The following is a 16,403-nucleotide window of genomic DNA, read 5'->3' as shown; positions in this document are numbered from 1 at the left end:
CACAAAAGATACTGCCTGTATCTTCAGCCACAAATCTGACCAAAACAAAGCCCACTTTTAGAAATGGTTTTGGCAAGCTGTGTTACCTCCCATCTTCAGCATGGGCAAATCTTTTAAAAAAGCTTTAATTATGGGAAACTAGTGGATTTCTTCATCTCTGACAACCCTTCTTTGCAGGCAAATGCTCTTTCCATTCATATGCTTTTTCAGAGATGAAAGGGAGTCTTTACACGAGAGCCTCATGACAAAGTACTGGCAGCAGCAGAGCAAGGGAAATAAACCTGCAGTCTCATGATTATATTCTAATAGCTTTCTTTTTATTTTAAGATACTTAAACTTAATCCCCCAAGTTAGTCCAATCACAGTCTCCAATGTAGCATTGTTTTCAGCCATTAGCAGGTGGTTTTTAAAGACCTCTTTTGCTGATACGCAGGGCCCACATAGTGAAGTCAATTGTTAGACAGGATATAATTTAGACTTCAGCTCTTCCTCTCAGTTTGAAATAAAATGATTACATTTCAGGAGAGCCTAAGGGAAGATTAAAAGTTTTATATCGAAAGTTGAATATTTTCTTTTGTTGTACACTCTTCTTTTAAAGAAAATGGTATTCATTTAAAATAATGCGTGTTCTCATGTATTTGAAAAGGCACTACTCTGAATTTAAAAGAAATTCATAAAGTATGCATGTATGGGAGAGGAAGATTGTAATCTTCATTTGAGCACTTAGTCTAAGTTTTTTAACTCAGCCCATTCTGCTTTGTTCATAGAACGAGGTATCTGCAAAGACACGTAAATAACAGATGGCCCATAGCGTTTAGAGAGCAGCAGTTAAGGTGACAAAATCTTCTGGGGCTCCTCTCCACAGGCAGGTTATAAAGCGATATTATAGCCTCTGTTCCAGACTGGAAAATGGTCCTTGCCTGTCTTTAAACCTATTAAAAATTGTTCCAGGCAATAGCTCCACATAATTATAGTTATGGTAACCCCTGTGATGCCTCTCATTTCTTGTATCCAAAAGTTATCCAAGGGCAGAGGCCGTGTGCAGAATACAAAGTTGTAAAACTGATATGGGTCTTAAAAATAGATGGAATAGCCCAGATATGAACAGAGTAAGAAGTGAAGAATAAGATGTGAACAACAGGATTAAGTTATTGTCTGATAAGGTCCGCTAGCTTTTGCCATTGATATCAATGGGACTGTTTTACCAAGGATGCCCTGGGCACATTTGTAAAAAAGCATTACCTATTAAAGGGAATTCCTGGAAGCCTCCTAAAAGAAAATGTATATATGTAGTGAAGTCCCTTGTAGGAGTTCACCATATCAGCCAAATAAGCATAGATCTTCTTTTTCCAGAAGCCATCAGAAGAGTCTAAATATAACACTGCTGTACTTAAGTAGCCTGCTTTCTATGCCTGTTAAAAGAAGAGTGCAAAAACTGTTATTGTGACTAAGGGGGGGTGGTCACTGAACTGGAAAGTTGAAGTTTTCTTGTGATTTTATTGCAAAAAAAAAAGTTAATTTCTTTCAGTATATTCTACTAAAAAAAATAAATTGTTCCACCTGCTCGCACTAATGCATACTCCTGTCTTAAGGCAGCATTAACAACATGGTTTTACGTTCATTTGCCTAATGTCAGTGAGGCTTGTTTTCACATGTGGACACCTGACCGTGGGAACCTACATTCACACCACTTTCCATACTGCCAATTAAATGGACAAACAATAATAAATACTGAGATTGACTGAGGATTTAAGAAGGGTGGGTGCTCATGGTACAGAGTGGTGAAGGTCTGTGTTCAGCTGATGTTATCTCTTGCAAAGGAGATGAGTTGTTAATGTGCTGTTATTCCAGATTTCAAGAAGAACTGATGTGATGTGGGAATTAAGGCGACAATTAATGGCCACTGAGGAAGAAGACAGTTTATCATATCCTCCTCTGAATGTGACCACTGGAAATGATACATGCATCCTTTTTTATGCTAGTAATTTCAGCCTCAAAGCCAACAATTCAGTTTTTATAGATTTGACAAATGCAACATTTGTAACCAGGAATGTGGATACTTCTTCCTCTGAGTGCTCAAGCACCAACACAACGTGAGTAGCACAAGAAATTTCATATCATAATACCTGTGATTCTGAAAGCTAATCAGAAATGGTGCAATGTAAAGTTAATACTATTTTAATTTTCTCCTTCTAAAGCATCCAAAAAAAAAACCCAACTAAATTAGATATTCTTAGCAGAAAAAGATTGAGTCAGGACCACAGAAATGGTTCAGATGCAGCCTCTAATTTTCACTTTTTTTTTTCCTCTTACATTCCTTGCTTCCATGTTTGTTTATATTTGGTCAAAAAAAATTTTCCTGTGCCCAATCTTACAATCACAGAAATCTCCACTGGCGCTAATGAGACCATAATTTAATTGTAAAATTCCCTTGAAGGAGAATATTGCCAGTTCAGTAATAATTCAGCTGGAAGTACATTAATGAAACATGATCTCTGTTTTCCTTTACTTTGACGCACCTGCTCTTGGGTCAAGAAAATTAGAGAAATATTTTGTCATATTTTTTTGTGTACTGAACCTTTGCTGTATGACTTTTGTAATTGCCTATTGATTTAGAATATTCCCTCCGATTGAAATGTCACAGTGATCTAATTAAAGCTGACTACTCTAACATTAAAAATCTGTTTCTTGTTCTCAGACTGTCATTAAAATACGCAAACCCAGTGAATGGAATCAGCAGCCTAGAGATAAGGTAACTTATGATTTATGTTTCAATAGATCTTTGTGATGTACAAAGCCTGTTTGTAAATTAGGACTAAAAATAGAGGAGGAGTTAAGTGAAAATGTTTTCAAAATTATGGTTTGGTTTCTGTTCTGAGGAGTTACTAAACAGGAGAACAATAATACAGTCTTTATATAGAGAATACATTAATAGGCTCAGGTAAAGTTTTGAAAAAGTGGTATAGGCCAATAATTATACTGTAAAGTACCGGTGTGTGAAACATCCCATTTTGCTGATAGGATCAGACCGCGATCTCGTCACGGGGAGATCTAACTGTGATTTGTAAACAGTTCTAGGGGCTGAAGTCTACTTGCATGGCCAGGGCTGCGTTTAGTACTAATGTGGATTAGTGGTGTAGTCTGTCAGAGCTAGTTTGTGGCTAATGAGGGGTGCAAAAACTCATAATTTTTCTCCTCCATGGATGATGACAAGACCACATTTCTTCTGCAGTTAGAAAAGGGAAGAATATTTAGGGAATGGGAAGACTTGGGATGAAAAGTCAAAGGGAGAACTTGATGCTGTTGCTGTCTCTAATGGATTCTGAGGATGGGGAAAGCATCTGCTACTGTTTGAGGGCTGCCATACAGCTGCTGGTCCACAAACCTCAGTTCATTCTTCAGCAGCAGGAATAACAGTTAAAAATATTTTCTTAACCTCTGGCTAGGATAATGTGACCTGCTTTTTTCATTTAGGCACCTCAGTTAATTGCTTAATTTATTTGGGAAAGACTTGGGCCCAGGAACTTGCACTGAATTAAATTTGTCTATGTCAGGGGATGAACTGGATGCTTGCTTGGGCAGCAGGAGGAAAAATGGCTTTTGCCATCGAAAAAGCTTTTGACATCTTGAATAAGGGAAATTGAAATCCAAGGAAACCAAAGAGAGGCAGTTTAAAGTAATAATGAAGAAGACAATCAGAGCTCGAACAACATTTTGGTAGGAGAGTAAAAGAGGCATGTGGCACCAAGATGATAAGCACGAATGAGTAAACACCATTATTTACAATGAGATAGAAGGACATTCTACATTTAGGTAAGAGGACCCCCAGAAGGACTTGTGTTGAACACAGTGATGTATTTGGCGTTGTATCGGAGTGCATAGAGACACTTGCAGTCATCATCAGAGATCATGATAGGTGACAAAAAACCAAACATGCTTTGTTATTTAACATCTCTCCTCCCCCCCAAGCATCTAGAGCTTTGTGAAAGAATATAATGTACAGATAACATTGCTGTTAGTATAGTATTTTTACTGTTTGACTACTGTAGTTAGCTTTGTATAGGATCCTTGAGACTTGTCCTTGGTGATGGAGTCAGGCATTTCTTGGTTTCAATACTTTAAATTATGAAAGGGGCATGCATTTCCCTGAACACAATGGGGAATTAAGGAAACATTTTCCTTGTGTACCATTCCAAAAATACTGATCTCAAACCAAGATTCTGCCCAAGTTGTGTTGTTACTTTTACTCCAAGTCACAAAATATTGCTCTCTCTTATGCTTCCCTGGTGCTTCTTTGTCTACTCTCTGCTGCCCCTGTCTCACTCTCGTTCAGACAGACCCACCAAAACAGTTCCCTGGATTCTCATTCTGTGTCTTTGCTCATACTGGTGCTCTCCTTTGCTCATTAGCTGCTCTCCTGTAATCTCTTTCTGTATGAATGAATCTGGTTGCTTTCTACATTTGTCTTGAATACGACCATCCTCAGCATAATACCATGCTTTCTAGTAAAATTACAGTTCCAATAAAATAACATGAGTCATAAAGCACTTGAAAATCCCGTGGAGCAGGACACTCTGCTGCAAAACTAGCTACCAAGTTAATTGATAGATCCAAGAGGGGTTGTTTCCTTTAAAGTAGTTAACAGGTTTTGTTCAACTATACAACAGCAAATTGTAAACCTTAGTATGCTACTATAGAAAAAAATACTTTGGCAGTTAAAACATTTATTTTAGATTTTGATTGCTGCAGCAGGCATAAGAAGATAAAATGTGATGTTAGTGCATGCATATTGGCTTAATGAGGATTATTCAGATTTATGCTTAGTCATCTGCTTGTTAAAATCTTATAATTTTAATTAATTATTGGGAGAAAACTTTAATGTGATCATGAATCTGAGGTGCATCTGAAGAGAAGAAATTTGAAGCAACTCTGCAGACAGACTGACTGTAAATTAAAGGAGACTATCAGTACAAAAGGTGAATGGTTCATGTTTTCTCTCTTACTCTGGAATATTTTTTTACATCCTTTAAGCCCATTGTAGTAAAAGCAGAAATACTCACAAAGTTTCGCTTGACCTGTGCTTCTGCTTGAATACATTACAACTAGATATCAAAATGCATAAACAGCCCCTGAAGCTGGGATAAAAAACTCATGCTCAGCAATACGTGAGGACTTGAAAAGAGAGTGGGTGAAGTCCTGCCCGCTGTCATGCCCAGCGAGTAATTAAAGTAGCATAGGCTGGCTGTGTTTTGAAGGAGAATTTGATTTATTCCATTGGGCCAGGTGTGATCTAGGTTTTTAAGAGCCCCTCAGGGTGTTTAGACACAAAAATGCCTAAATTGATTATTTTTCATGTGTGACACAGGTGCTTAGCAATAAAAAATGGAGTAGAGGAAGAAGATGGGTGGGTGGCTTCCAGGGTAGTCATTCCTCAGGGATTCACTGTGCATTGGTCTGCTTGTGGGAGGTAGTGAGTGATTGCTTCTGCATTGCCTTTTTTCCTCTTTCCTTTACTCATTAAGCTGTTTTTATCTCATTCCACAAGTTTCCCCATTTTTGCACTTTCTGTTCTACCCGCTGTCCTGTTGGGGGCAGAGAATGAGCAAGCAGCTACCTGGGTGCTTGGCTGCTGGCTGGCATCAACCCACAGCACCTCAGAAGTCTTTATAAAGATAGCTTTCTGCTAAAGACGCACCTGGTTATTTGTGCTGCTTTATGTTGGATTATCTCTTGATCTAAGAGACAATCATGTCATTTTAGGCCTCCATTAGCTACCATAATAGAACATTGCATGTCATATAATGCAAATAATAAGATATGCTCAACAGAACCAGAGCAATCTGTTGGCCTTTTAATGATTCAGGAACACTTTATTCACTTTGTTTATCTCAGTATGTCTAGTCTCAAGAGCTTCTAAAATCCACAGAGATACATTACAACCTCTGTTTCCCCCTTCTGGTTCACTTTGATTACATGTCTCGTTCAAGATGACTCCTTGGTACGATTAGTCTGCCTCAATAAATAGGACACAAGCAGGGCAAAGAGGTGAGAAGGAAGAGAGTTGAGAACCATTGCTGCATTTTTTTCCCCCTGTAAAGGCCTTTTACTTAGGTGTAGGAGAGCATCCCTTGAAGACAGAAAATGACACCAGAGAGGACTACATTCAAATAGCTGAATTTATTCCTCAATAAAAGAGGCTCTAACCTCAGCAGCATGAGCTGGATCCAGAGCCTGCCCTTAGCACCACTAGTCTATGGCCTCGTGTGGAGCAGCTGGTCATATCCCACCTCCTACTAGCAGCTGGAATAGCTGCTTTATCCTATGCAAACAGCTGCCATCTCCCTCTTTCTCCCTCCAGCAAAAGCAGCAGTCCCGTTCATCCTCCTGTGCTTGCCACAGAGAGGTGAGCTGTAGGGGGTGGTAGTTGAGTGTTTCTAGCTGTGCTGGTTTCAGAAAAGTGAACCACTGCTGCAGCACGGGTAGGAGCAGTAGGCAGAAGCATAGAAGCATAATCTCAGCTCTCTCAGCTGCTGATGGCATCCAGCTGTTCAAGCATCTGTCTGTCATCTCTGGGAAAAGGTGCCAAAGCGGATGGAAATGCAGAGCGTTAGGGGGGACAAAACTTCCTTAGTATTTTTGCCACTTGCATTGGTAAGTGCTTGACTGTTGTTGCTTATAGAATGCATGGAACAGGACCGACTCAAGAACTTTTACCTAACAGTTGTGTTTCTCTTTGAGCCTTTGAAACAGTAGTAATTCCAGCGAGCTTCCTCTTCAGAAATAGCTGTCCTTGTAAAGAATAGCCACCTGAGATGGTGATCAGTAACAGGTGATGACATTTAGAGTTCATATGGTTATCTAGCACAAAGGGAGTCTGGCCTATGACCAGGAATTGCTTGTGCCACAATACATAAAGTACATAATGTCTGTGTGACAGTTTCCTTCCTGTATTGTCTCTAATGTTTAGTATGAAAACGGCATTTTCTATAAAACCAAGGTACTTTCGGTTGTGTAGATAAAATCTTTGTTCTCTCTCCTCCCCTTGTAATTTATTTGCTATACTGTGCTCATTCTATTTGCTATCTACTCATCTGAAAAAATATTAAACTAAAAATATAAAATTTAAAATATTGAAATAAAATATTAAATTAAGTCTATTTATTTTTGTTGTTTGAATGTCTTTTTTGACATTTAATTAATTATGGTTAAATAATTTTAATTGATTCTATCAGTTATCAGTTAAGTGTGTGCTTGTTGTGGGCTATTCACTACTAGTTGTTTGGAAAAACGCTAAGGATAAAAGCCTGTATTGTTAAGTTAACCATGCTCCACTATTAAGTGAACCACAGTTCACTAATTAGAACATCAATTCTCATAAATCTGCAAGAAACAGAAAACTTTAGTCTTTGGTGCAATGTGAAGAGACAGCGTTCTCTTGGAGGTCACTTTAGACTGTACTCACATACATGGCCTTATAAAACTTGTTTGTTCATATGGTAAGTCACCAAAGAATTTCCTTGTTTACCACTTTTCTTATCTGCTCAACAAAAGTACAGAGCACACCCACATCTGTGCTCAACATGAGCGTTTAAGTAAACTTCTCTGTGTTTATAACTGGCCTTCAGCTAGCGCCTATAGCATTGCTACCGAGACACCATGGAAATTCTGCTCAGATTGTGCTGTATGGCAGGAAAAGCAATTCATATCTAGGCTAATACATGTTTTAATTTTGTAACTTGATCACTATAACAATATAATATTTACCATAAATATTTGTGAAAGTTTACTAGATGAAATTCAACTGTGTTTTTCTTTTTCACTGATGCTTGCAGCTAAATGTCGTATGGAAAGAGCTGTTTAGGCTCAAAACATAAGGAGTGCCATATGACAAAACACCCTTTTCTCATCTGAATGACACTTTGAGTTCTAGGATTCCTTCTGAGCATTTTTAAATTCTCGAGGATTATGAAGTTATATGAATCAAAAGCCACAGATTATTAAAAAAAAAAAAAAAAAAAGAAAAAAGGAAAGGCTCAATTACTGTAGCAACCTGTCAAATTTTGTGTTATTCCTAAGGAGCATTGTTTGTGTTGAGTTTAGACTCTGTGTTGTGTGAATGACATGCTGCTGAAAGCGACTGATTTGAACAAACAATATTCTACAACAGAGAATGATCTCTCTATATAGACATACACCAAATAGAACAGAAAATATTCTATATTGTGCCACATCTATAGATGACTGCTTATTTTTCAAACCTGTCATAATTGCATCTAAGTATTACCCCAAATTTTAAAATCCACATACTGTGTTACCCATTGTGGACAGACATATTAGAATATTTCATTTCAGTCTCACTTATTGCTAAAAAGATTCCTCTTGTCAATTCTTTGTGGTATCAATAAGCAGAAAAAAATCTTCAGCAAACTATATAGAACAATACATACATACATAGACCAGGTAGGGTTAAAGTATTAAGCAACATACAATAAGGAGAAAAGATTATCATTTCCTTATGAGCTAACTCGAATACCAAAAGGTAACTGGGTAAAAAGTGGTAGTATTTCAAAACATTTGGGAGATGTTCAGGCTGCAGCGGTAGTAACATATATATAAATCCCATGATTATAAAGTGCTGGAAACTTCTGCAATACGGCACATACACAGACCTTTTCAAAATGAGAAAACATTTATTTGTGTCTAACTCGCTACAAATTGGGAAACCAGAGCAGACGACCCCTCCACACTCTCCAGTGAGAGAAAACTCTATCTTCTACTGCAAATTCAGACATTTGCAAAGGCAAATTGCCATTTTGGCATCTGAGGCAAGGAAGAATTGCAATGATAAATCGGAACGGTTATCATGCCTGTACCTATCATATAAGCAATTTAAAAAAAAATCCCATGAAACGTTTATTGAGCGCCCCTGCAGGCCTACTGACAGTCTCTCAGGTTCTGCTCCGCTGATTATAGACTGTTGGTAACTGATGAAATATGGCAGGGGCAGAGGCCCTTGAAGAATGAAATCACATTTGCTCCTTGCCTGCCATGGCTATGGAAAGCTGTGCTTGCGAGATGAGACTCTGAGAAGTAGTAAAAACATATTCACAAAGTCTCTTATGAACAATCCCAATGACATGGGAGGCCAAGCTAAGATACTAACTGTGATGTTTGCAGCTACCAGTAGTGAATCTTTATCTGCCACCAGTACTTTATCAAATGAATATTAACTTTCTCCTTCTGTCATTTTGACCTTTTTTTTCCTCTCTGTTGTCTTTCTAGGTTTTTAATGTCCAACAAGTTCTATGGAGCCTCGGCTAGAAATTGGTCCACTTTAGATTCAGTTGAGATTGTACAAGATGGAGAAAAGTTTGCTAAATTTAATGTTTCTGTCATCTCTGCTCCTGCAGAGTATTCATTTCATTGTCAGCTGGTGGGAACAAGCAATGTCTATCCTGCAAGGCTGATTCCATCCAACGAGGCAAAAAACTGGGATGTTTTCATTTCCAGGTTGCAAGTGAGTACACATTGACATTTCAGAGATAATTCCAAGAACTATTACTTGCTATTGTAGGTGTTGAACGACACACATTCATAATGCCCTCACTTTCATTTCAGCCTGAGGGAAAATGTAAAAGAAAAGCTGTTCCCCCTAGGTGAGCTATTCAATAAAGGGGTAAAAAAGACGGCAGTTGCTCAACAATAAGAACATGAAAGCACAGCTTTGAAAAACAATAAACTATGAAGTTGTCCACAGAAAAGAAAAACCAATAAACCCAAATGCGCTTAATCAGGCAAAGAATGACTAAGTCCCCATGCCAGTTTAATGAATTGGGCTGCTATTGGAAACATGGGCCTCTTAGGTGGGTGGCTTTGGGCTGCTTACTTTGTTTTTATTTGATTTCTTTGCATTTTGTTTACCTGGGAAACTACAGCTTAGTGTGGTTACTGTTTTCAGTGACATAGACTGTCTGTACTCCTACAGACAGAAACAAAGCCCGGTGCAATTAGATTTAATGGAAGGTTTGCCATGGACTTCAATCAGGAGCAATACTAGGTCCCGCATGGCCAGGAAGGAAAGCAGTTGGCTTTTTTTTTTTTTAATGAGGCATAGATTTTCAGTACATTTAGTGCAGTAGTACAGACTGCATATGTGAGGTGTAGATGATTGTGTATTTATTATTTTGAGCATTTATCTTGACTTAAGGAAAGCACATCAACATTTATATCTTAAAACACTATTGCACTAAGGGATCTCTGATTAAAAAGATCATGGAAATGATAGGAATAATTCTAAACTGGACTCTGTTTGTCAAAGATGAGCTAACCCCATGATAGCTGGATACAAATGCTGCTTATAGTTGTATTTATTATTTCGATAACAAACCAAATCTCAATAATCTGAGTCCAGGTTTGACAGTTCTGCTTAAACAATGGAAATTTCAAAAGAACAGCATTGGTGCTGAGATTTATTTTTCACAAGTTCCAGGATCAAGTTGAGAAGCAATGGAGCAATACACACCAATGTTGTAAAGGTTCCTCCTGATGGTATTTTTTATGGAAAGGCCTGAAAATACCTGCGTCCATGCAACTACACTTTGCCTAGTCAACTCTGAAGTTAGACTTTGGCATCACTAGGCTACGAAACTATATGGGCTACAAAAATAAAAAGCATCCACTTATAATGTATCTGTTCCTTGAATTTCTTTGTACATTGATACTGCTGCCTTCCCAAAGCTTAGAGAGAGGTTTTGCTCCATCCCTAGTACCCATCCTTTCATTGGGGTCTTGATCAAGAGTGGAAGTAGTAGGTTTCCCACCTTCCTTATTGTTTTGGAGTAGGAACTGCTTCCACTGTTCAAAGAGAACTTCCAGTTCCTCTTGGGGAAGGCCTTTTTTTCTGATCAAGTCCTAAACATGGAACACAACCTGAAAAGTCCTGTTCTGATCTTCTGTGTTGTGTGAGAAAACAGAAAGTCACCCTTCTGGGCTCATTTCTATCTGAACTAGATCATACCTTTACAGGTATCTCCCACTGACGTAGTGAACTCTGATTGATCTCAATATCTTTGTTCTAGAATGAGTTTTAGAAACTCCCAAGCTCTGTTGCACAGTGAAAACAAGCACATGGAATGTGGCTCAGTGGTTTCAGCCAACACAAAATCCTGTTACTGAAACCGAGGAACATGATTATCTTGTTAATGTTATGCAACGAATTAGAAACCAGAATCCAATGCCAGTCTAGCTGATATAATTGCACTTTGCAACATTAGGTCCTGAAAAGAGTACCACTGTATTAGAGGGACACAGCACCCACACAGTGAAGCCTTGCACAGCTTGTTCCAAGGCAAGGCTGAACTGATACAGCCTTTTACTTTAGTTCTGGAGCTGGCTCAGTCACTGCCACCTGAAGAACCTCTGTGGAATGCTCATAGCCTAGGATGCCACCACTCATAGCTGTACATAGTACCAAAAGTACTGATCTGGTTTTGTTGGGGCTTTTTGTTGGTTTTGTTGTTATTGTTAGAGGAATGGTTGTTCTACCATGATAGCTTTTATCGTTTTGAGAGGATCTCAGAATTGTCTATGAAGTTAAAGAGGAGGCTGCCACTGAAAGCACTGCTTTTCTTTACTATGTGTCATAGTGGTTTAGAAGCCCCTTTGTTCCTAAGAAAAACTGCCAGAAACTTTAAAGCCAAGAATATTAGGATTCTTTGTGGTTAAATATTTCAAAGTTCAAAAATTAGATGTACAGTGTACTTTAGAGCCATGAAAACAACAGGTTTTACTTGAAGGCTTTGTCAAAGGTCACATGATGAGAAAACTCCATTCAAAAGAATATTTTCACAATTAACAGTAAGTGCAGAGTAGTGTAACCAAGACAAATGATACTTGTCCAAACATTAAAATTAAAGCTTCCACAGTACAGAGGCCTGTATCCAAAAGGCATTTACATTCATAAAAATTAGAAAATCACATGTAAGTATTTTTAACTTTTCTATAGGTAGAAATGCTGCTAGGAGTCACATTTTCATCTCCCACCTGGGATCTAACACCCCCACAGAAATGATAAAGCTTCAGAAAAACAAGAAAAGAACCCTGCATATACTTCATCTCCCGCCTAAAAGTAGATACAGCATTTTAAGAATGTACAATTAAAGCTTTCACCTCGAAGCTTCAATAAGCATAACCCCGCTTCAAAAAAAAACCCCACGATAGGATTGACATAATAAAATTCAATATTTCTGGCTCTAAATCAGAAGAGGCAAAGCCTTTCTAAACCAAATATACCTGTTAAGTGCTTCAGAGCGTTCTTATAAATGTAGTAACAAGTGTGTATTGTTTTCCAGGATTTCAATGCATTTTTGGAACATAAGTGACATAAATCATCACCTGATTTCTGCTTTGTATTGTAAATAAGTCTTTCAGACTACATTTCATGACTCTTACATTCTCATCTGTTGTCAAAGCAGTGGCTTAACAAGCAAAGGCTTTGGTAATCACCTGTATTCTCTAAAACTGTGCAAACTGTTATCTAACCCAAAAGCTTATTTTTGCTAATCCTGCTTTAATCAGAAGTCTGACTGCCTATACTGAAAGCAAGCAGTATTTGCAAGTTAGCTACCTTTATCTGACTTGGAAAGGTTCTTCTAAGAGGCCCAGAAAAGCTTGAATAGCTAAAATTGTCTTCACCTCCACAGTACCTAAATAGCCCTTAATTCTGCATATGATAATAGTTTTATTAATCAGCATTCTGGAAGGTATAGACATCAGTCTTAACACACATATTGCATATACATTAACTTTAGGTGCCTGAGCCATGAATGAATTCAAACCCAGAGTGCTTATTGGTGTAGCATGGTATACAAGCCACATACTAATTTCTTCAAAGTTTGTACCAAATACCTTTCCTAGGAAGTACAAAGCCTTTTATTACCATAAGCTTTTTGTTTATTTTGTCATAAAGCGTAGACTAATCATAGAATGGGAACACAGAAATGTAGAAATCCATGATCTTCTGCTTCCTTGCTTACTGCCTGGCAAGAGACGTGATTTAAATAAAATAATATTTTATTTTATTTTATTTTGTAATATTTTATAGAAAATACTAAGTTTTAAGGTCTTATTTCTTTACTGATGGATTTATGTGCTTTCCTTACACACCTATTTCAAAGAATCTGTAAATACATAAGAATCCCAGTCTTCATTTTTTCTTTATAAAATTATTTAAGAAAGATTCAAAAACACAGATCAGATTCATTCTTTCTTTCCTTCATTTTCTTCCAGCAGTTAGATTCCCTTTCTTCTGAAGGAATCAGTGCTTATGTCATTATGTGCCTGGGTTTAGAGCAGGGGGATTGTCTTCCCTTTCTTCATAGTTTTCTAATCCTTTGACTGGTTTTAACAGAATTTTTAGAAGGATAGTGGTCTCAAAGGCACTTAGTTTCTTGATGCTTTTTGCAAAATTGGTGTCTATGCCAAGAATAGATACTCAAATCAGTTGTTTTTTCTGAGGAAAATAATACGACAGGAGCTCAGCCAGCGACAGACCTCCTGAATCCAGTCAAAGGGGAGAGATTACAGATTTTTTTTAACTGCTGGTAAAGTTTATATGGGTTTCATATGTTAATAGATAACACAGATCCAACACCTCAATGAAGCAAGCCCTTTCTCCTGTTTTGAGTCTCTCATGTCTAAGGAGAGGGGAAGTAAGTTTTCACAATGGTTTTCTCCTTGAACTTTCACTAAAACTCAGCCAAAAAGGTCATCTTCATTAGAGGGATTTTAAAGTAGGTTTCAGGAGTTGTGCTTGTCAAGCAGTTATTAGCTAAAAATCCAGGGTATTTCGACAAATCTCATGATCTGTGGGGACTTTAACTCTCATGCCTTTGAGTGCTTTGGGTGTTCTGGTTCTTAAGCGGTCATTGAGCTATACTGATCACGCGTCCCCGTTGGGACTTTACTTCTAAAAGTAACACAAACTTTTGAAGTGGGAAAACTCCCTCTTGCCAAACAAATTACCTCTGCGTCTTTAATTTCCTGGGTGAAAAGGGCACTTGGAAAATTGTTATGCAGACGATTTGGTTCTCAGTCTTTCTTAATGGGCAGAGTGTGAGTGATAATTAACAGGTGTGGTTTTTGTAATTACCACATACATCCTGAAACTGGGGCCTACGCTCCATGTTTAATTGCACTTGTTTATCTACTTTTCTTCATTCTCAGATTCAAGGCTTCAACATTGAAAACAACCAGTTTTCCTATGCAAGTGACTGCACAGGCTTCTTCACTCCTGGAATCTGGATGGGCTTGGTGACATCTATAATTTTACTGTGGATCCTGACCTATGGAATCCATATGATCATGCAGCTCACAACAAACAGCAGATTTGATGATCCCAAAGGTCCAGCTCTGTCAGTTCCTCAGACAGAATAGCCGTGGACTGATTTAATGCTGCTCCAGCTTTTCCTGGTCTGATATTTATGATTTTTATAACATTTTACTTCATAATATGTGTAACCTAAAAAGATATCATAGCAGAAAGGGGTAATTAAACTACATATAAAAAAGATACCTATTCTTGGCAGCAATAATAATTTCACTTGTTATTACCATCATTTGGTAATAGCTATCTGTGTTAAGGGTGTGAGGTGAGGCTGTAGAGGTTATTACTCTATCTGGATATTAGAAAGACCAGTACAAACTGCCTTCAAATTAACTATTATTGGCAAAGAAAAGGATACCACAACAGAGATAGGAAACTATACATTGAAACTACTGGTCTCTCTAACGGCTCTTTAGTAAGTATATCATGTTGATGCTATATCTTAAGAAGGCTGAACTGTTTCTTGGCATTTTTTCTCTTGAGAAAACCATCCAGAAAAGTACAGAACTAATAAAGTATAAGTCACTAAATAAATGTTCTTGAAAAGTCTTTTCAAAATATATGGACAGCTGATGGAGTTACTCAGCAAGATAGGTCCTTGTCCAAACCGAACACAAAATTGTTTTTGGCATCATAGCAATGGATGTAACTTTTCAAGCTCATAACCTAAAATCAGCATCTTAACAGAGATAAGGTAATTTTCTTAGCACCCCTCCTTTTCCACCTATATTTGGAATAGTTATGAAATTTGTGCAAAAAAGGAAAAAAAAAATATAGAAAGTCATTAGAAGCACTGTACTAATGTACTGTTTAAGTCTGAGCATGTTTATGGTTATCTCAATGATTCCAGAAGCCCGAAAACTTTTGGACTGTGCTGGATTCTTTTGCGATTAGTAAAAGATGCTACATCTTCTCATTGGGCAATCTGACTACAGAATAAATTGGTTAAAAAAAACAGTAAAAATAACATTTTCATTCTCTCTTCTGTAATGTTTTGTTATGACTGTGCATGTTGTATTAGTAGTTAAAGAACAAAAAATATCACTTTGACAAAATTACATTCATCACATGAGAAAAATTCTAACTTTTCTGATCTTGATCCATGTCATAGGACAATGATACAAAGGAAAGACAGTTAGAATCAAAAATTTAACTAGACCAACAATAGTTTCTACCCATCTTTCCTGGATGTCACATTTTTATTATGCAGTCAAAGAAGTAACTTAAATGCTGTCTGAAGCTATTCCTCCTGAATCATACAATCCTGACCTGGAAAACAAAAAGAAAGCTGGCAGGTAACTAGCAGAGGTGACTTCTCTGCTGTAGTATTTTTCTCAAATGTTTTTCAAAACCTCAGAGTACTGGCATTTGATCTATACAAAAACGCTGTGTTAGAAAGTTACTTTTTTTTTTGTTGCAAAAAACTAGTCACCAGGAGAGACAACTGGACTTGTTTTATCAATTCCCCTTTCAAAGCAAGTTACATGAATGGGACATTGAAAATTGACATAATAGTCATGCAACTGATAGCTACAAGACAGGAAGGCTATTACAAAGGGCTTGGTTTGTAGAAAGCTTTCTTATGACTTTTATCTAGATTCAACAAAATTTGGAACAGATTGTGTTCAGCAGTGACAGTATACAGGAGCCAAAGAACAGCTTTACAAGACCAGCTTAGGATCCTATCTCCAGCAGTGGTATGACTATGGCAACCACATGGTATTACTTGCTGCAGATGCTCTACCAGTTTCAACCATTTAAGCTCAGGGACTTCCTCAGCCTCAGACATGGTGTCTATTTAATAACTCTGGATATAGTTATAGTTCATTAATTTGTCCAGCCTCCCCTTGAGCCTGTGGACTCTCCTAGAGCTCACAATGTCCTGATTGTGGCACTAGGGATACTGTACCCTCCCTTGCTTGCCTGGGCTGGACTCTGGAGAAGAGGAAGAAACAGTCTCCTATAGGCTGTACCATGGTGAAGAGATGATACGCCTCTTTCAGAAGAGATCAAACTGGAA

At 37.7% G+C, this 16,403-nt stretch overlaps 1 protein-coding gene across 1 annotated transcript in view; it reads left to right on the top strand.

The window, feature by feature from the left end:
• The window catches only part of ATP6AP1 (ATPase H+ transporting accessory protein 1), a 54,872-nt gene extending 39,502 nt beyond the window's left edge, over positions 1 to 15,370 (top strand). The window contains exons 7-10 of the mRNA XM_074168283.1: positions 1,852 to 2,093; positions 2,699 to 2,752; positions 9,283 to 9,517; positions 14,224 to 15,370. Of these exons, the coding sequence (XP_074024384.1) occupies positions 1,852 to 2,093; positions 2,699 to 2,752; positions 9,283 to 9,517; positions 14,224 to 14,433 (741 nt within the window). The 3' untranslated portion in view covers positions 14,434 to 15,370. The remainder of the gene's footprint in view (positions 1 to 1,851; positions 2,094 to 2,698; positions 2,753 to 9,282; positions 9,518 to 14,223) is intronic.
• The last annotated feature ends 1,033 nt before the right edge of the window (positions 15,371 to 16,403 follow it).

Source organism: Numenius arquata, chromosome 2 (genome assembly GCF_964106895.1).
Source record: "Numenius arquata chromosome 2, bNumArq3.hap1.1, whole genome shotgun sequence".
In the NCBI taxonomy this organism is placed as follows: Eukaryota; Metazoa; Chordata; class Aves; order Charadriiformes; family Scolopacidae; genus Numenius; species Numenius arquata.
This window is presented reverse-complemented; position numbering and strand designations above follow the sequence as displayed.